Genomic DNA, 20,203 nt, shown 5'->3' on the forward strand with positions numbered 1-20,203 from the left:
GATCTCTGTACCCCCCCAAGTGACCCCCCCAGAGTGACCCCTCGACCTCCGTACCCCCCAGAGTGACCCCCGATCTCCATACCCCCCCAGAGTGACCCCCTGATCTCTGTACCCCCCCAAAGTGACCCCCCAATCTCTGTACCCCCCCGAGTGACCCCCCCAGAGTGACCCCCCTGATCTCCATACCCCCCCAGAGTGACCCCCCAATCTCCATGCCCCCCTCAAAGTGAGCCCCCTATCTTTGTGCCCCCAAAGCAACCCCCCAAACTCGCCTGCGTCCCCCCCAAAGGCCCCATCCCTCCATAGGCCCCCCCAAGACTCAGCTGGGCCCCCCCCAGGCTCCCCCTGACCCCCTGTGGTCCCCTCCCCACGCCCTGTGGGCGCCCCAAACCTCAGCTGCACCCCCAAACTCATTGCCCCCCGCTTTGTAGCCCCCCCAGACTCGCCTGCGTCCCCCTAACTCCCCACACACCCATGTAAGATTCGCCCCCAATCCTCCATAGCCCCCCAAATCCATCTGTGCCCCCCAAACCCACCCCCACCCCCTTACAGCCCCCCCAAGACTCCCCCCCACCCCCTATAGGCCCCCCCAAACCCATCTGTGCCCCCCAAACCCACCCCACCCCCTTACAGCTGCCCCAGGACTTCCCCCCACCACCCTTAGACCCCCCAAATTCATCTGTGCCCCCCAAACCCACCCCCACCCCCTTACAGCCCCCCCTCAGACTCCCCCCTCCCTCACAGCCCCCCCAAACCCATCTGTGCCCCCCAAATCCACCCCACCCCCTTACAGCCCCCCCAAGACTCCCCCCCACCCCCCATAGGCCCCCCAAACCCATCTGTGCCCCCCAAGCCCACCCCCACCCCTTTACTGCTCCCCCCTCAGACTCCCCCCCACCCCCCATAGGCTCCCCCAACCCATTTGTGCCCCCCAAAACCACCCCCACTCCTTTACTGCTCCCCCTCAGACTCCCCTGCACCCCCCATAGGCCCCCCCAACCCATTTGTGCCCCCCAGAACCACCTTCACCCCCTTAGAGCTCCCCCAAGATGCACCCCCACCCCCATAGCCCCCCCAAACCCACCCCCACCCCCTTACCGCTCCCCCTCAGACTTCCCCCTCCCTCACGGCCCCCCCAATCCCTCCACACCCCCACAGCCCACCCCAACGTCGCTCGTGACCCCCATTTCCTCTCCGAAATCACCTCTAAGACCCCCCTGAGCCCCCACAAGGCGCCTTGAGCCCCCCCAAAACTCAGTCCTCTCCTCACGCCCCCCCACGTGTCCCCCCCAGCTCCCCCCGGCCAGAATGACGGGCAGCAACCCGGTGTCCCCCGCCTCCTCGGGCTCCCCCGGCAGCGTCTCGCCCCCCGCCTCCTCGCCCGCCGGTCCCCCCCGCCCCGATGGCCCCCCCGGCCCCCCGGAGCCCCCCAGTCTCTGGGACAAGACCCACGCCGAGATCGCCGAGCAGGCCAAGCACGTAAGCGGCCCCTCAGGTCCCAACGCCCGCCCCGGGAGGGGGTGGGTCTGGGGGGCACCTGGGGGGGGCTCAGCCCTATAGCGGCTGTTGGAGGAGCTCTGGGGGTGTCTGGGGGGAGGCTTAGGGGGCACTTGGGGGGTACGCGGGGGGCTCAGCCCTATAGCAGTGAGTGGAGGGTCTCTGGTGTCATTTGGGGGCACTTGGGGGGCTTTGGGGGGTACGTGGGGGGCTCAGCCTTATAGCAGTGAGTGGCGAGCCTGTGGTGTCATTTGGGGGGCACTTGGGGGGCTTTGGGGGGTACGCGGGGGGCTCAGCCTTATAGCAGTGAGTGGAGGGTCTCTGGTGTCATTTGGGGGCACTTGGGGGGCACGTGGGGGGCTCAGCCCTATAGCAGTGAGTGGTGAGCCTGTGGGGTCATTTGGGGGGCAGTTGGGGGGCTTTGGGGGGTACGTGGGGGGCTGGCTCAGCCCTATAGCAGTGAGTGGAGAATCTCTGGTGTCACTTGGGGGTTTTGGGGGGCAGTTGGGGGGCATGTGGGGCTGACCCAGCCCTATATCGGCTGCTGGAGAGTCTCTGCTGTCCCCCAGAAGAGGTTTCGGCGGGGGGGTTGGGGGGTGAGCGGGGCCCACGCAGCCTCGTAGGGGTTTTGGGGGGTGATTGGCGCTCCCCCAACCCCGCAGCAGCCAATTGGGATTCTCCGTCTTCGCGTGGGACGCGTTTTAGGCGGGATTTGGGGGTGCTGGGGGCTCTCCCGACATTCCGGTGGCCGCGGGGAGTCGCGACGTTGGTGTGCGATGCGTTTTGGGGAATTTTAAAGAGGTTTGGGGGCGGGGGGGTGGCATTGGAGTCGATCCAACCCATATCAGCCCCCGGAGAATCCGTGGGTCCACGCGGGGGGGCTTGGGGGGTGGGGGGAAGGTTTGGGGCGCGGTTAACCCCCCGCCGTGCCACGCAGGAGGCGGAGGTGGAGCACCGGGTGGCGGAGATGAAGCGCGAGGGCTTCTGGTCGCTGCGGCGCCTGCCCAAAGTCCCGGAGCCGGCCCGCCCCAAGGTCCACTGGGACTATCTCTGCGAGGAGATGCAGTGGTTGGCCGCCGACTTCGCCCAGGAACGCCGCTGGAAGAGGGGCGTCGCCCGCAAGGTGGGGTCCCTGCCCGTGGCGGCGGGTGGGCGGGCTCGGCCAGTGGGTGAGGATCAACCCCGTAGCGGCCGCTGGAGAACATCTGGTGGCATCTCAGAGGGGTTTGGAGGGATTGTGAAGGAGGTTCAAGCCTTTAGAGAACGTCTGGTGGCATCTCAGAGGGGTTTGGAGCAGATTTAATCTCCTGGAGAACCTGTGGTGGCATCTCAGAGGGGTTTGGAGGGACTGTGAGGGAGGTTCAATGCCTTGGACAGTCTCTGGTGGTATGTCAGGTGGATTTGGAGGGACTGTGAGGGAGGTTCAAGCTGGTGGCATCGCAGAGCGGTATGGAGGAGCTTTGGGGGAGGTTCAAGCCCTTGGAGAACCTGTGGTGGCACCTTGGAGGGGTTTGGAGGAGCTTTGGGGGAGGTTGAAGCCCTTGGGGAACGTCTGGTGCATCTCAGAGGGGTTTGGAGGAGCTTTGGGGGAGGTTGAAGCCCTTGGAGAACCCGGGTGGCATCTCAGAGGGGTTTGGAGGAGCTTTGGGGGGAGGTTGAAGCCCTTGGAGAACCCGTGGTGGCATCTCAGAGGGGTTTGGAGAAGCTTTGGAGGAGCTTCAAGCCCTTGGAGAACCCGTGGTGGCATCTCAGAGGGGTTTGGAGGAGCTTTGGGGGAGGCTCAGCCCTATGGGAGCTGCCCCAGACTCCTGTCCCCTACCTTGGGCATTTGGAGGATCCCCTCATGGGTGCCCCTCACCCCGGTGGGACTCCTGTCCCCTACCTTGGGCATTTGGAGGATCCCCTCATGGGTGCCCCTCACCCCGGTGGCGATGACACCATGAGAAGCAGCAAGGGCTTGGTGGGGTCTGGGTGGGGGTCCCTGGGGTGGTTTGGGGGTGCTGGGGAGGTCGGGGGGGGGGGGGGGTTGGGGGACCACCTATGGGTGTCCCCTGGTTGTAGGTCTCCCCCAGCCATGGGTGCCACGCATGGGCGGTGGGGACGGCAGCGGTGGCCCCCCGAGGAGCAGCACCAGAAAAAGGAGTGAGGGTTTGGGGGTGTCGCGGGTTCCTGTGAGGTTTGGGGGCGCCGGGAGGGGCTGGGTGCCCCCCACCCATGGGTGGCCCCTCCCCAGGTGGTGCGGATGGTGATGCGGCACCACGAGGAGCAGCGGCAGAAGGAGGAACGGGCCAAGCGGGAGGAGCAGGCCAAGCTGCGCCGCGTGGCCGCCGCCATCGCCAAGGAGGTCAAGCAGTTCTGGAGCAACGTGGAGAAGGTGAGGACGCCCCCCACCCACGGGTGTCCCCCCCCACCCACGGGTGTCCCCCACCCACAGGCGCCCCTCCCCGGGTGGCTGCCGGGGGTCATCGCGTGATTTACGGGGCACATCGGCGTTCTCGAACGTTGGGAGGAAACGGGTGGCTACCATGGCCAGGGCACCCATGGGTGCTGGGCAACGTGCGCCTGACCCCACTCCCTGGGCTACCAACCCACACCAGGTGGCCACCACCCCCTGGGCACCCATGGGTGCTCAGTAGCGCCTATCTAGCCAGCCTCGCGCCACCAACGTTTCCGAGCAGCCACCGGTTCTTCTTGGTGGTCTCCAAGTCTCAGGGCACCCAAGGGTGCTTGGTACCGTGTCTCTTCCTAGCCTGGCCACCTCTAGGCTACGAAGTCCCATCAGTGGCCAGCAACTCTAGGGCGCCCATGGGTGCCCAACAGCGCGTTGTTGACCACCTATTGGCTACCAAATTTTTGTCTGCTTGGCACTTTTCGAGGCACCTAAAGATGCTTAGCACCCTGTTTTCTCCTAATATGGCCACCACTGGGCTACCAAATTATCTCAGGTGGTCGCCCATGGGTGCGCAACACCACGTGCGCAATCACTGCAGTCTACGAACCTGTGGGTACTACCCAAGGGTGCCTGGCACCCCATGATCTACAACCCTTGGGCTAGCAAAGCTCCTGGGTGGCCACCACCCGTTGGGTGTCCCCAGACCCATTTTTGCTACAATTGGGCTACCAAATCCCCTGGGTGATCACTTGCTCCAGGAGCATTAAGGGTGCCCAGCTTCCTGTCATTGCTGAGCCTGGTGAGCCCCAGGCTACCAAATCTGTCTAGTTGGCCACCACTCATTTATTGGGTGTTGTGATACCCAGTGTCTTTCTAGCCTGGTTATTCATTGGGCTACCAGTTTTCACAGGGCGGCCGCTAACTCATGGGGCACCCAGGGGTGCTCAGAACCACATCCCCAACCTTCACTGGGCTACCAAATTCCCTTGGGTGGCCACCACCCCTGGGAGGCCCAAGGGTGCTCAGCATTGCATCCCCAACCCCCACTGGACTACCAAGCTTCATCAGGTGGCCACCATCACTTTTGGCAGCCATTTTGTTTTGCCGTTCTAGTTGTGTGGCATGTGGCCAGCAGGTGGTTGGCCGGTGGGTGGATGGGTGACCATTGGGTGCTCGTGGTGGTCAGTGGGTGCCCTCAGTGGCCGGTTGGTGGCCTCAGTGGCCATTGGGTGGCCACTGGTCCCTTGTGGTGGCCTGTGGATGGCTATTGGGTTCCGTGGTGGCCAGTGGGTGCCTCTGGCGGCTGGTGGTCACCTGAGTGGCTGGTGGTGGCCCATCAGCTGCCTGTGGTGGCCAGTGGGTGGCCACAATGGCCATAGGGTGGCCATGGTGGCTCTTGGGTGACTGCTGGTCACCCATGGTGGCCAGTGAGCGGCCAGTGGTTGCCTGCGGTGGCCATTAGGTGCTCATTGGGTGCCCATGGTGCCGTGCAGTCATCTGTCAGGTGGTTGCGGTGGCCATTTGTTGCCCGTGGTGACCATTGCGTGGCCACGGGGCGTACGCGATGGCTGTCGGTTACTCGTGGTGGTTGCTGGTTGCCCATGGTGACCACTGGGTGGCTGTCGGTAGGCTGCAGTGACCGTTGGGTGGCTGTTGGGTGCCTGCAGGTGACTGCTGAGTGGCCATTGGTTGCCTGTAGTGGCTCTTGGTCACGCGTGGTGGGTAGTGAGTGGCTGGTGGGTGCCTGCAGTCGCCATTGGGTGGCTGGTGGTTGCTCACGGTAGCCATTGGGTGGCTGCTCGTCACCCATGATGGCTGTTGGCTACTTGTGCTTGCTATTGGGTGGCCATTGGTTACCTGTGGTGGATGTTGGCAGTGGCCATTGGGTGGCTGTTTGTTGCCCGTGGTGGTCATTGGGTGGCTGTTGCCCATGGTGGCCATTGGGTGGCTGTTTGTTGCCCGTGGTGGCCATTGGGTGGCTGTTTGTTGCCCATGGTGGCCATTGGGTGGCTGTTGCCCGTGGTGGCCATTGGGTGGCTGTTTGTTGCCCGTGGTGGCCATTGGGTGGCTGTTGCCTGTGGTGGCCATTGGGTGGTTGTTAATTGTTCGCTGTGGTTGGTGGGTGGATGTCGGGTAGCTGTATGATAATTGGGTGGCTATTGGTTGCCTATAGTGGCTATTTAGTGGTTTCTTGTCACCCGCAACGACCGTTGGGTGGCTGTTGGTTGCCCATGGTGGCCACTGGTTAGCGTTGGGTGGCAGATCGTCACCCATGGTGGTTGTTGGGTGGCCTTTGGTTGAGCGCGGTGTTTGTTTCTTGGCTGTTGGTCGCCTGTATTGGCCATTGGGTGGCTCTTGTTTGCCCCTGGTGGCCATTGGGTGGCCTTGGTCAGCCGTGATAGTTGTAGGGTGGCCAGTGGTCATCTATCTTGGTCTTTGGCTGGTTGTTGCTTGCCCATGGTAGCCGTTGGGCGCATAGTTAGTCACCTGTGGTGGCCGTTGGTTGCTCACAGTGGTTGTTCCGTGGCATTGGGTGGCCGTTGGTCACCCATGGTGGCTCTGGGGTGGTGGTTGCTTGCCCATGGCAGCCATTGGGTGGCAGTTGGTTGCCCATGGTGGCCATTGGGTTGCCCTTGGTGATCATTGGGTGGCCCTTGGTGACCTGCTGTGGCTGTTGGTTTGTCATATTGGTCATTAGTTAGCTGTTATTTGTTCTTGTTGGTTGCCCGCGGTACCCATTGGGTGGAAGTTGGTTGGTCACGTTGGCCATTGGTTGCCCATGGTGGCCATTGGGTGGCTGTTGCTTGCTCATGGTGGCTGTTGGGTGGCCATTGGGTGGTAGTTGGTGACCCATGGTGGCTGTTGGGTGGCCGTTGGTCACCCATGGTGGCCACTGGGTAGCTGTTGGTCATCCAAGTTGGCTGTTGGTTGCCTGTGGTAACTGTTGGGTGGTTGTTGGTCACCCGTGGGGGGCGTTGGGTGGCCATTGGGTGGTAGTTGGTGACCCACGGTGGCTGCTGGGTGGCCGTTGGTCACCCGTGGTGGCCGTTAGGTAGCTGTTGGTCATCCAAGTTGGCTGTTGGTTGCCTGTGATAACTGTTGGGTGGCCGTTGGTCGCCCATGGTGGGCGTTGGGTGGCCACTGGTCGCCCACGGTGGGCGTTGGGTGGCCGCTGGTCGCCCATGGTGGCCGTTGGGTGGCTGTTGGTCATCCAAGTTGGCTGTTGGTTGCCTGTGGTAACTGTTGGGTGGCAGTTGGTCACCCATGGTGGGCGTTGGGTGGCCATTGGTCACCGGTGGTGGCCGTTGGGTAGCTGTTGGTCACCCGTGGTGGCCGTTGGGTAGCTGTTGGTCATCCAAATTGTCTATGGGTTGCCTGTGGTAAGTGCTGGGTGGCCATTGGTCACCCGTAGTGGGCATTGGGTGGCTATTGGTCACCCATGGTGGGTGTTGGGTAGCTGTTGGCCATCCAAGTTGGCTGTTGGTTGCCTGTGGTAACTGTTGGGTGGCAGTTGGTCACCTGTGGCGGGCATTGGGTGGCTGTTGGTCACCAGTGGTGATCATTAGGTAGCTGTTGGTCATCCAAGTTGGCTGTTGGTTGTCTGTGGTAACTGTTAGGTGGTAGTTGGTCACCCGTGGTGGGCGTTGGGTGGCCAGGGGTCACCCGTGGTGGCCATAGGTTGCCCATGGTGGCCATTAGGTGGTCAGTGGTGACCCGTGGTGGCCATGAGGTGGCCTGAGGTGGCCGTTGGGTGGCTGTTGGGTGCTGAGGCATGGCGGTCGCCCAGGTGGTGCAGTTCAAGCAGCAGTCGCGATTGGAGGAGAAGCGGAAGAAGGCCCTGGACCTGCAGCTGGACTTCATCGTGGGCCAGACTGAAAAGTACTCGGACCTGCTGAGCCGCAGCCTCAACGCCCCCCGTGTCCCCCCCGGGGTCCCCCGCCGGGGACCCCCCGCCCCCCGCTCCCACCTCGCCCACCAAGGTGGGTGCCAGCGCCGTGGGGACGGGGACGTGGGGGCACCCAAGGGGAGCGGGGACAGCTGGGGAGGGGGGGATGTGGGGGCACCCTGGGGGGGATTGGAGAAGCCAAGGGCGCTGGGGAGGCGGATGGGGGTCCTGAGGAGGGCACGAGGGGTTAGGGGCACCCATGGGTGCGGGAGAGGGGATGGTGACACCCAGGGAGGATGGGGACAAGCGGGACAGGCCCAGCCACGGGTGTCGGGGAGGGGGCAGTGTTTGGGGCACCCCTGGGTGCTGGGGAGAGGACAAGGATCCCACTGTTCCCCCAGCAAAGATGGAGAGGGGGGTCCGGGGAGGGTGGCTGGGTGCCACCCATGGGTGCTGAGACCCCCCCGTTCTCCGCCCTTTTCCCGCACCACAGACGGGGACACAGAGTCGGCGGACGAGGACGCCGCGGAGGGTCCCCCCCACCCCGAGGCGCGGCGCCGCGAGCTGGAGCTGCTCAAGCGGGAGGGGGAGGTGCCCCTCGAGGAGCTGCTGGGCTCCCTGCCCCCCCAGGTACCCCCCCACCCTAGGGACCCCCTCCCGGGACCCTCAGGGACCCCCCCTCACCCCCCTGCCCCCCCCAGGCACTGCTGCGGAGGAACAAGCGGCCCTGGGAGCCCCGTGAGGAGGACGAGGAGTTTGCGGCCGAGGAGGAGGAGGGTGAGGACGTGGCTGGGGCTGGCACCCCTACCCGGGGGGGGGGGCTGGCACCCATTTGGGGGGGCTGTAGCTTGTCCGCAGGGCTCTGTCGCCCATTCCTGGGGCTCTGTCACCCATTCTTGCATTCTTGTCACCCATTTTGGGGGCTCTGCCACCTCTCCTTGGCGGCTCTCCCCCCTCTCCAGGGGCCTGTAGTTTGTCCTTAGGCTCTGTCACCCATTTTTGGGGCTCTGTCACCCATTCCTGGGCCTCTGTCACCCATCTTTTGGGGCCTGTCACCCATTTCTGGGGCTCTGTCACCCATCTTTGGGGTCTGTCGCCCATTTCTGGGGCCCTGTCGCCCACAACAGACCTCTTGTCACCCATCCCTGCAGCTTTTGTCACCCCTCCCGGGACTCTGTCATCCCTTGGGGACGCTGTCACCCGCCCCGGCTCTTCCTGCCTCCCCTGGGCTGGGTGCTCCAGGGCTGTCACCCCCCCTGGGCCCGGTGTCACCCCCCCTGGGCCCGGTGTCACCCCCCCGGGCCCGGTGTCACCCGCTGCGTCCCCGCAGGTGAGGATGAGGAGGAGACGATCGCGGCGCAGGAGCGGCTGGAGGGCGACGTCGACCACAAGCAGGAGCTGGACGACCTGGCCCGTGAGGGTAGGCCCAGCACCCACGGGTGCCCGTCCCCAGCACCCACGGGTGCCCCAACACCGGACGCGGGGTGCGGGCACGCGTGTGTGCGGGGACACGCCTGGGGGGGACGCATGGGGTGGGAGGAGATGGGGGGACACGGGGGCATGAACGCAAGGATGCGTGTGTGCGGCGACACGTGTGTGCGGGGTCGTGTGTGTGGGGACACGGGGACGCATGCGTGGACACGGGTGCACGTGTACAGGGACACGGAGACATGTACATACAGGGACACGTGTGCGTGGATGTAGAAATATGTGCGTAAGGAGATGGGGAGAGGCGTGCAGGGACACGTGCAGGGACGTGTGTGCACATGGGGGCACGTGTGTGTAGGGGCACGTGTGCGTGGACATGGAAACACGCGTGAACGGACATAGGGATGTTTGGTTGCAGGGCCACATGTCTGCGCATAGAGGATGCATGTGTGCAGGGACACGTACGCATATGGGGAGTCGCGTGCAGGAATGTGTGCATGTGGGGACACGTGTGTGCAGGAATATGGGGGGTGCGTGGATGTGGAAACACGGATGTGAAGGGGCATGGAGACATTCATGTGGAGGGACACGTGTCTGCGTGCAGGGGACACGTGTGTGTGGACATAGGTGGGTAGGGATACGGGGATGTGTGTGTGCAGGCATGCATGTGGACGTGGTGCATGCATGTACAGGGACAGGTGTGCACGGATGTGAGACACACACATGTGCAGGGACACGAGAATGTGTGTGCAGAGACATGGGGACACATGTAAGGAAGCGGAGACATGGGTGTGGCAGGACACGGGAATATGCGTGCCAGGATACAGGGATGTGTGAGGACACGAAGATGTGCACATGTGGGGACATGAGAATACGCATGAGAACACGGGGACATGTGCGTGCAGGGTCATGGGGACGTGCGCAAGGACGTAGGGATCACGCGCGTGCAGGGACATGGGGGCGAGTGTGTAGGTGCATGGAGATACGTGCGTTCTGGGACACACGTGTGCAGAGACACGCATATGCAAAGACGCGGGGACACGTGTGTGCCAGGATACAAGGACATAGGCACACGCGTGCGAGGACACGGAAGACGCATGTGCAGGGACGCGAGAACATACATGTGCGAGGATAGAGGGAGATGCGCACATACAGGGAGAACGGGGCCGCCCACGCGTGTGGGCAGGGGGGCTTCCCCGCCAGGCGTGTGCCAGGCATGTACCAAGCATGTGCCAGGTGTCTACCAAGCGTGTGCGTGTTCCGCAGGGGCGCTGCCAATGGAGGAGCTGCTGCAGCAGTACGCCGGCGCCTTCGCCGACTCCGACTGCGACTCCCCGCCCGGTGCCAGCAGCACCCGCTCAGGTAGGGGCACCCATGGGTGCTGTAGAGCTGTCCCTCTATAGGTGCCATAGGACCCCCCCATGGGTGCTATGGGACCCCCTGCACATCATAGGTCCCCCCCCCAGGTGCTTTAGACCCACCTATGGGTGCTGTAGGACCAGTCCTGGGTGCTGTAACGCTGTCCGTGGGTGCTGTGGGGCCACCCATGGGTGCCACAGGGTCTCCCCTTGGTGCCAAAAGGCACCAAGCAAAAAGCACAGGCTCCCCTGCCAGGTGCCATAGGGCTACCCCGGGTGACACTGGGCCACCCGTGGGTGCTTTAGGACCACCTATGGGTTCTGTAGGGTTACCCCTGGGTGCTATAGAGCTGTCTTTGGTCGTTTTGGGGCCACCTATGGGTGCCATAGGGTCTTCCCGGTGCCTTAGGGCCACACCTGGGTGCTGCGTGCCCCCCTTAACCCCCGCCCCAGTGCTATAGGACCACCCACGCGTGCTACGGAGCATCCCTGGGTGTCACAGGGTGGCTCTTAGGTGCTGTAGAGGTGTCCCTGGGTGCTATAGGGCCTCGTTGGGTGCTATGGGGTCATTTTGAGGTGCTGTGGGGCCACCCATGGGTCCTAGAGACCTCTTCTAGGTGTCACGGGGTCACCCATGGGTGCTGTGGGGCAACTCCTGAGTCCTAGAGACCCCTCCCCAGGTGTCGTGGGGTCACCCACGGGTGCTATAGGGGCACCCCTGGGTGCCACAGTTACTCCCTCCAGGTGTCATAGGGTCACCCATGGGTGCTATAGGGCCACCGCTGGGTCCTAGAGACTGCACACACCCCCCCGAATACCATAGGGCCACCCATGGGTGCTGCCGCCAGCCCAGCACCTACGTGTCATCCTGTCCCCGCCCCAGACTCGCCGGCCGCCGAGAGCGATGACGAGGAGGAGGAGGAGGAAGAGGACGATGAGGAGGAGGAGGAAGACGAAGAGGAGGAAGAGGAGGAAGAAGAAGAGGAGGAGGAGGAAGAGGAAGAGGAGCAGGAGGAGACCGAGGCGGGTGCCCCCGCCCCCGAGGACCCTTCCCCGCCCCCAGGCACCCAAGAGCACCCAGGGGGGCCCCCACCGACTGCCCCGCTGCCCCCCACCGCCGCCCCCCACCCCCAAAAAAGAGATCACCGACATCGCCGCCGCCGCCGAGAGCCTCCAGCCCAAGGGATACACCTTGGCCACCACCCAGGTAAGCCATCCCCCACCCTCCCCAGCACCCATGGGTGCTGCGGGGAGGGCGTCACCCACCTCCACACCCTCCCTTCCCCCTCAGGTGAAGACGCCCATCCCACACCTACTGCGGGGCACCCTGCGGGAGTACCAGCACATCGGGCTGGACTGGTTGGTCACCATGTACGAGAAGAAGCTCAACGGGATCTTGGCTGATGAGATGGGGCTGGGCAAGACCATCCAGACCATCTCCCTCCTGGCCCACCTCGCCTGTGAGAAGGGTGAGGGGTGCCCCCACCCAACCCCAGGGCATCCCCAGGCTCTGCCGGGGGCCTCGGTGACGTGCGCGGTGTCTTGGGTGGGAGCTGTTTGGGTAACCCTGGGTGCTGCGGGGTCTCTGTGGGGTCTTTAGGGCTCATCTGGGTTCTCCTTGGGTTACCTTTGGGTGCTGTGGGGTCTTCAGAGGGTCTTCAGGACTCATTTACGTTGGCCTTAGGTGCTCTTGGGTGCTGTGGGGTCTTCGTGGGGTCTTTAGAGCCCATCAGAGCACCCTTGGGTGCTGTGGAGTTTTTGTAGGGTCTTGAAAGCTCTTGTAGGCACCAAGAACCTATGGGTGCTATGGGGTCTTTACAAGGTCTTTAGGGCCCCTCTGAATTCTTCCGATGGTTCCCTGAGCACCCTTGGGTGCTGTGGGGTCTTTGTAGGATTTTTAGGGCCCATCTGGGTACTTCATGAGCACCCTTGGGTGCTGTGGGCTCTTTGTCAAGTCTTTAGGGCCCTTCTTGGTGTTCCCTGAGCACCCTTAAATGCTGGGGGGTCTTTGAGTGAGTGATCTGTAGGTCCCCACGGAGTCGCCAGGCACCCATGGGTCCTGTAGACTTCTTATAGGGTCTTTTGGTTCCTACCAACACTGAGCAGCCTTGGGTGCTATAGGCTTCTGTAGGGTTTGTAGATTTTCTTGGGCTCTCTGAGCACCCATGGATGCTTTAGGCTCCTTATGGGATCTCCAGGTCCATATGGGCCCCCCAACACCCACGTGTCCTGTAGGCTCCTTGTAGGATACGTAGGTTCTCACGGGCTCCCCAAGTACCTATGCGTGCTGTAGGGTCCACAAGTACGTGTAGCTCCTCGGTTTCCGCAGGGACCCATGGGTGCTGGTAGGCTTCTTATAGGGTTTGTAGGTCCCCACAGGTTCCCTGAGCACCCCTGGGTGCTGCAGGCTCCTTGTAGGATGTGTAGATCTCCGTGGGCTCCCCAAGCACCCACGGGTGCTGTTTCTTTATAGAATCTATAGGTCTCCACGGGTTTCCTGGGGACCCATGTGCGTTATAGATCCCTTATAGGGTCCGTGGGTTGCTCATGAACTTCACAAAGCGTTTGTGGGTGTCCTAGGTCACTTGTGGGAACTGTAGGTCCTCACGGACTCCTCGGACGCCCATGGGTCCTCAAGGTTTCTTATAGGGTCTGAAAGTTTTCATGAACTTCCGCAAGCATCCATGGGTGTTGTAGGTTCCTTATAGGGTCTGTAGGTCCCCGTGGGCTTTCCAAGCACCCATGGGTGCTGTAGTCTCCTTATAGGCCCTGTAGATCTTCATAAGTTCTTTGAGCAGTTGTGGGCTTGTTGCTTCGTTACAGGATCTGTAGGTTGTTATGGGCTTTTCCAAGCACCTATAGGTGCTGTAGGCTCCTTAGAGGATCCGTAGGTCCCCAGGGGCTTCCCCAGCACCCATGTGTCCTTTAGGGCTCCCCAAGCACCCATAGGTGCTGTAAGCTCCTTAGAGGGTCCATAGGTCCCCAGGGCCTCCCCCAGCACCCCTGGGTGCTGTAGGTTCCATATAGCATGTGTAGGTTCTCACAGGCTCCCTGAGCACCCAGGGTCTTGTAGGATCTGTAGGTCTCCATGGGTTTCCTGAGCACCCACATGTCCTGTAGGCTTCCCCAAGCACCCATAGGTGCTGTAGGCTCCTTAGAGGATCTGTAGGTCCCCAGGGGCTCCCCCACCACCCCTGGGTGCCGCCCCCGGCTCCTGACGCCGCCCCCGCTCCCCGCAGGCAGCTGGGGCCCCCACCTCATCATCGTGCCCACCAGCGTGATGCTCAACTGGGAGATGGAGCTGAAGCGCTGGTGCCCCAGCTTCAAGATCCTCACCTACTATGGGGCGCAGAAGGAGCGCAGGCTGAAGCGGCAGGTGAGCCCCGACGCCGTGGGTGGGGGGATTTGGGGGTCCCCTGATCCCCCCTTGACCTTCTTTGCCCCCCACCCCACCCAGGGCTGGACCAAACCCAACGCCTTCCACGTCTGCATCACCTCCTACAAGCTGGTCCTGCAGGACCATCAAGCTTTCCGCCGGAAAAACTGGAAGTACCTGATCCTGGACGAGGCCCAGAACATCAAGAACTTTAAATCCCAACGTTGGCAGTCGCTCCTCAACTTCAACAGGTCTGGGGCGGGCACCCATGGGTGCTGGGGGGGTGCCCCAAAGGGCTGCGGGGACACCTCGGGGTGCTGAGGAAGCCGGGTGTGCTGGCAAACAGCCTGGGGTGCTGAGAGGGTTGGGGTACCCTGGGGCTGGTGGGGGGCACCCCAGGGACGTTGGGGGGCACCCATGGGTGCTCACCCTGGGAGGGGACGGGGTGCAGCCTGTCCTATGGGGTGCAGGTGGTGGAGGGTGATTCCCGTTTTAGGGTGCTGCTGCCTGGGGGTGCCCTGACACGCGGCTGTAGCTGCCTGGGGGTACTTATGGGTGCTCTGTATTCACAGGGGCACCTGTGGGTGCTCTGTAACTGCCTGGGGGTGCCCTGTAGCCCCGAAGGGGCACCCATGGGTGCTCTGTAGCCACCTGAGGGTGCCCATGGTGCTCTGTACCTGCCTGTAGGTGCTCTGTACCTGCCCAGGGGCACCCATGGGTGCTCGGGAACTGCCTGGGGCTGCCCTGTGGCCCCCAACGAGCACCCATGGGTGCTCTGTACCTGCTCGTAGGTGCTCTGTACCTGCCCAGGGGCACCCATGGGTGCTCTGTAACTGCCTGGGGGTGACCTGTAGCCCCGAAGGGGCACCCATGGGTGCTCTGTAGCCACCTGAGGGTGCCCATGGTGCTGTTTACCTGCCCAGGGGCACCCATGGGTGCTCTGTAACTGTCTGGGGGTGACCTGTAGCCCCGAAGGGGCACCCATGGGTGCTCTGTAGCCACCTGAGGGTGCTCACGGTGCTGTTTACCTGCCCAGGGGCACTCATGGGTGCTCTGTAACTGCCTGGGGTGCACTGTAGCCCCCAAGAGGCACCCATGGGTGCTCTGTAGCCACCTGAGGGTGCCCATGGTGCTCTGTACCTGCCTGTAGGTGCTCTGTACCTGCCCAGGGGCACCCATGGGTGCTCTGTAACTGCCTGGAGGTGCCCTGTAGCTGGCTGAGGGTACCTGTGGGTGCTCTGTAACTGCCTGGGGGTGCCCTGTAGCTGATTGGGGGCACCAATGGGTGTGCTGTAACTGCCTGGGGTGCACTGTAGCCCCAAAGGGGCACCCATGGGTGCTCTGTAGCCACCTGAGGGTGCTCACGGTGCTCTTTACCTGCCCAGGGGCACCCATGGGTGCTCTGTACCTGCCTGGAGGTGCCCTGTAGCTGGCTGAGGGTACCCGTGGGTGCCCTCTGACTGCCTTGGGGTGCACCGTAGCCCCCAAGGGGTACCCATGGGTGCTCTGTACCTGCTTGGGGGTGCTCAGTAACTGCCTAAGGGAACCCATGGGTGCTGCATAGCCCCCGTTGGGGGCACCCATGGGTGCCGGTAGGCTGATGGGCGTTCCCTTCTCACAGCCAGCGGCGGCTGCTGCTGACGGGGACGCCGCTGCAGAACAGCCTGATGGAGCTGTGGTCCCTGATGCACTTCCTGATGCCCCGCGTCTTCCAGTCCCACCGGGAGTTCAAGGAGTGGTTCTCCAACCCCCTGACCGGCATGATCGAGGGCAGCCAGGAGTACAACGAGAGCCTCGTCAAGCGCCTACACAAGGTGGGGGCACCCGGCTCAGGGGGCGACAGGGTTGGGTGGCCGAGCCCGGAGAGTTGTGATGAACGGAGTGGAGGCCGGTTGGCGGGCGGTCACGAGCGGTGTTCCCCAGGGCTCTGTTCTGGGGCCAGCCTTGGTTAATCTCTTTATCGATGATCTGGATGAGGGGATCGAGTGCACCCTCAGTAAGTTTGCAGGTGACACCAAGCTGGGCGGGAGTGTCGATCTGCTGGAGGGTAGGATGGCCCTGCAGAGGGACCTGGCCAGGCTGGACCGATGGGCCCAGGCCAACTGTGTGAGGTTCAACAAGGCCAAGTGCCGCGTCCTGCACTTGGGGCACAACAACCCCATGCAGCGCTGCAGGCTTGGGGAGGAGTGGCTGGAAAGCTGCCTGGCCAAAAAGGAGCTGGGGGTGTTGGTCGACAGCGGCTGAACATGAGCCAGCAGTGTGCCCAGGTGGCCAAGGTGGCCAACAGCATCCTGGCTTGTATCAGGAATGCTGTGGCCAGCAGGAGCAGGGAGGTGATTGTGCCCCTGTGCTCGGCGCTGGTGAGGCCGCACCTGGAATGCTGTGTCCAGTTTTGGGCCCCTCAGCACAAGAAGGACATTGGGGTGCTGGAGCGTGTCCAGAGAAGGGCAGCGGAGCTGGGGCAGGGTCTGGAGCACAGGGCTGGTGGGGAGCGGCTGAGGGAGCTGGGGGTGTTCAGCCTGGAGAAGAGGAGGCTGAGGGGAGACCTCATCGCTCTCTACAACTACGGGAAAGGAGGGTGTAGTGAGGTGGGTGTTGGTCTCTTCTCCAAGTAGTTAGCAATAGGACGAGAGGAAATGGGCTCAAGCTGCGCCAGGGGAGGGTTAGGTTGGAAATTAGGAATTAGGTTGGACATTAGGAAACATTTCTTGACGGAAAGGGTGGTCAAGCATTGGAACAGGCTGCCCAGAGAGGTGGGGGAGTCCCCATCCCTGGAGGGGTTCAAAAACCGGGTGGACGTGGCACTTTGGGACTTTTCAGTTTGGTGGGCATGGGGGTGTTGGGTTGACGGTTGGACTGATGACCTTAGAGATCCTTTCCAACTTTCACGATTCCTAGATTTTACTTTCATTAAAAATAACCCAGTTGCCAAGCCAGGAAACGTAGAATTATTCATTTTCCCTTAACTTGGTAGCGTTGGGTTACTGGTTGGACTGGCTGGTCTTCAAGGTCGGCTCCAACCTCAACAATTCCATGATTCTAGGGGAGGCACGCGGTTGCAGCAGGGAAGGGGTCGAGCCCTGTTTTGGGGTGACCCTGTTTTGGGGTGACCCTGTTTTGGGGTGTAGCTGGGTTTGGGTGTCCTCATTTTGTGGGGTAGGTGGGTGGAGGTGACCCCCGTTTTGGGGGCAGTCGGGTGGGGGTAGCCCTGTTTTAGGGTGTAGCTGGTTGGTGATAACCCCTCTCTTGGGGTGACCCCCGTTTTGGGGTGTAGCTGGGTTTGGGTGTCCCCGTTTTGTGGGGTAGGTCGCTGGGGGTGACCCAGTTTTGGGGTTACTCCTGGTTTGGGGTGTAGCTGGTTGGGGGTGATGCCTGTTTTGGGGGGCAGCTGGGTAACTCTGTTTTAGGGCGTAGCTGCTTGGGGATAACCCCCATTTCGGGGTGACCGCTGTTTAGGGTGTAGCTGGGTGGGGGTGACTGTGTTTAGGAGTGACCCCCATTTTGGGGTGTAGCTGGAAGGGGGTGACCCCCACTTTGGGGTATAGCTGGTTGGGGGTAACGCCATTTTGGGGTGCAGCTGACTCAAGGTATCCCCCATTTTTGGGGTGCTGCTTACTGGTGTACCCCCATTTTGAGGCTCAGCTGGCTCAGGGTAGCCCCCATTTTGGGGTGCTGCTTATTGGGGTACCCCCATTTCAGGGTACACCTGAGGGCCCCCCCATTTCAGGGCTCAGCTGATTGGGTGTAATCCCATTTTGGGGGCGCACATGAGGACCTCCCCCATTTTGGGGGCGCAGCCAGCCGAGGGTGTTTCTCCCCCCCCCCATTTCCCAGCACACCCCAACTCCACGGTGGGGTTGACCCCCACCCCACGGTTCTCCCCGCATCCCAGCTTATTGTTGAGGTGGGGGGTCACCCCCATATTATGGGGTGGAACCCCGAAACGTGCCGGCAGCTGATTGGCCGCTCCCCCAGGTGCTCCGCCCCTTCCTGCTGCGCCGGCTGAAGGTGGACGTGGAGAAGCAGATGCCCAAGAAGTACGAGCACGTCCTCAAGTGCCGCCTCTCCAAGCGCCAGCGCTACCTCTACGATGACTTCATGGGCCAGGCCAGGTGGGTGGCACGTCCCACGCGCGTCCCCACGCGTCCCCCGGACCCTCCCCCCTGACCCTCCCCGTGTCCCCTTCCGGCAGCACCAAGGCCACCCTGGCCAGCGGACACTTCATGAGCGTCATCAACGTGCTGATGCAGCTCCGCAAGGTGTGCAACCACCCCGACCTCTTTGAGCCCCGGCCCGTCCACTCGCCCTTCATCACCGAGGGCATTTGCTTCGTCACCGCCTCCCTCGTCCTCCGCGCCCTCGACCCTGACCCCTTCAAGGTGATGACGCTGGGGACGCCGACGGAACGTGCGGGGTTGGGCCGTGGCGGGGTTTGCTGGGCACCAGGAGGTGGTTCGAGGTGGCGTCAGGGGCCTTGGTGGTGTCACCAGCACCCAGGGGCACTGGCGTGGCCTTGTGGTGACTTTTTTGGGCAGGTAGAGGACATGGGATGCATCAGGTGAAGGGTTCAAGGTCTTCTTGACCAGACTTACGGAAGCGCGGGTGAGACGTAGGGATGGGACAGGCCACCACGTCATTGTCACCAGCACTTGGGGCCACCACCATGAGTTGTGGTGGCACTTCTGGGGAGGTGGAGCCCGTGGGATGCATCAGGTGAAGGGTTCAAGGTCGTCTTGGCTGGGATTATGGGGACACAGCTCAGATGCAGGATGGGCTGAGGTGGCCCGGGCCACCACGTCACCTATGCGCAGGGGCACCGGCACGCCTGTGTCTCAACAATGACGGTGCTGGGGGTGCAGAGAACAGGGTTTGAGGTCTTTGTGACCAGAATTACGGGGACACAGGTGAGGTCTACGGGTGGTCTGAGGTGACGCAGAGTCTGGGGTCATAGAGGACATGGGGACGCGCCAGCCCCGTGGTTCCAGGTCCCCGTGGCCAGGCTTATGGGGACGCGGGTGACAGAAGGTGACATGGGGCACCCTGCCCTTGTCCCCAGAGCCCAGGGTCACCACCACGTCCCTGTGGTGGCAGCCGCTGGGGGCGGAGGGGGCACGGGCGAGGGGCTGCGATGCCACCGTGCCCGGGACGCTGGGGGTGCGGGGAGACAGCGGGTGACGTCCCTGCGGTGTCCCCGCAGCACGTGGACATGGGGCTGTTCGACCTGGTGGCCCTGGAGGGCCGGGTGTCCCGCTACGCCGCCGACACCTTCCTGCCCCGCTGGCGGGTGACGCGGCGCCTGGTCGAGGACGTCGCTGCCGCCCCCGACCCCCCCCCGCGCCCCAAGCCCGTCCGCATGAAAGTCAACCGGTGAGAGGGACAACGGGGACACCGCGGTGGCCTTGGGGACATTGGGGGCACCGGGGACCCCTTGGGGACCCTTGGGTGATGGGGGGGCCTTGGGGATGCGGGGGGGGGGGGGGGGACGACACCCTTGGGGACACCATGGGTGGTTTGGGGTCACTATGGATGGGGGGGACCCTTGGGGACATCAGCTTTGGGGGGGTGCTAGGCCATGGGGGGGTGTTGGGGTGCCCTGGGGGGGGGTCAGGGTGCTCGGGGGGTTCAGGTGCCCCAGGGGGGGTCAGGGTGCTCAGGGAGGGGTGTTGGGGTGCCTGGGGGGGTCAGGGTGCCCCAGTAGGGGTCAGGGTGCCCCATGGGGGGGTTCAGGGTGCCGGGGGGGTCGGGGCGCCCTATGGTGGGGTCAGGGTGCTGGGGAGGGTTGGGTGCCCCATGGGGGGTTCTGGGGTGTCTGGGGGGGGTCAGGGTGCCCCATGGGGGGGTCAGGGTGCTGGGGGGGTGTCAAGGTGCCCCATGGGGGGTTTTGGGGTGCCCGGGGGGGGTCGGGGTGCTGGGGGGCGGCCAGGGTGCCCCATGGGGGGTTTCGGGGTGCCTGGGGGGAGTCGGGGTGCCCTATGGTGGGGTTTGGGGTTCCGGGGGGGTCGGGGTGCCCCATGGGGGGGTCGGGGTGCCCCATGGGGGGTGCTGGGGGGTTCTGGGGTGCCCCATGGGGGTGTTGGGGTGCCCCATGGGGGGGTTCGGGGTTCCGGGGGGTGTCGCCCCCCTGAGCCCCCGTCCCCCCCGCCCCCCAGGATGCTGCAGCCGGTGCCGAAGGCGGAGAGCCGGGCGGTGCTGCTGCTCAACAGCCCCCGCCCCGCGGGGGGCCCCCCCGCCACCCCCCTGGGGGTGCTGCCCCTCGGCCCCGCCCC

General features: G+C 63.4%; 1 protein-coding gene across 1 annotated transcript in view; it reads left to right on the top strand.

Annotated features, from left to right (window-relative positions):
• Window positions 1-1,308: 1,308 nt before the first annotated feature.
• The window catches only part of SRCAP (Snf2 related CREBBP activator protein), a 30,537-nt gene continuing 11,642 nt past the window's right edge, over window positions 1,309-20,203 (top strand). The window contains 18 exon segments of the mRNA XM_075724690.1: window positions 1,309-1,479; window positions 2,435-2,620; window positions 3,731-3,871; window positions 7,677-7,806; window positions 8,269-8,405; window positions 8,477-8,552; window positions 9,106-9,195; window positions 10,470-10,565; window positions 11,445-11,590; window positions 11,643-11,768; window positions 11,853-12,030; window positions 13,801-13,937; window positions 14,019-14,188; window positions 15,559-15,751; window positions 17,913-18,049; window positions 18,130-18,316; window positions 19,135-19,304; window positions 20,087-20,150. Of these exon segments, the coding sequence (XP_075580805.1) occupies window positions 1,309-1,479; window positions 2,435-2,620; window positions 3,731-3,871; window positions 7,677-7,806; window positions 8,269-8,405; window positions 8,477-8,552; window positions 9,106-9,195; window positions 10,470-10,565; window positions 11,445-11,590; window positions 11,643-11,768; window positions 11,853-12,030; window positions 13,801-13,937; window positions 14,019-14,188; window positions 15,559-15,751; window positions 17,913-18,049; window positions 18,130-18,316; window positions 19,135-19,304; window positions 20,087-20,150 (2,535 nt within the window).

The sequence above is a fragment of the Pelecanus crispus genome, chromosome 23 (genome assembly GCF_030463565.1).
Source record: "Pelecanus crispus isolate bPelCri1 chromosome 23, bPelCri1.pri, whole genome shotgun sequence".
Lineage (NCBI taxonomy): Eukaryota > Metazoa > Chordata > Aves > Pelecaniformes > Pelecanidae > Pelecanus > Pelecanus crispus.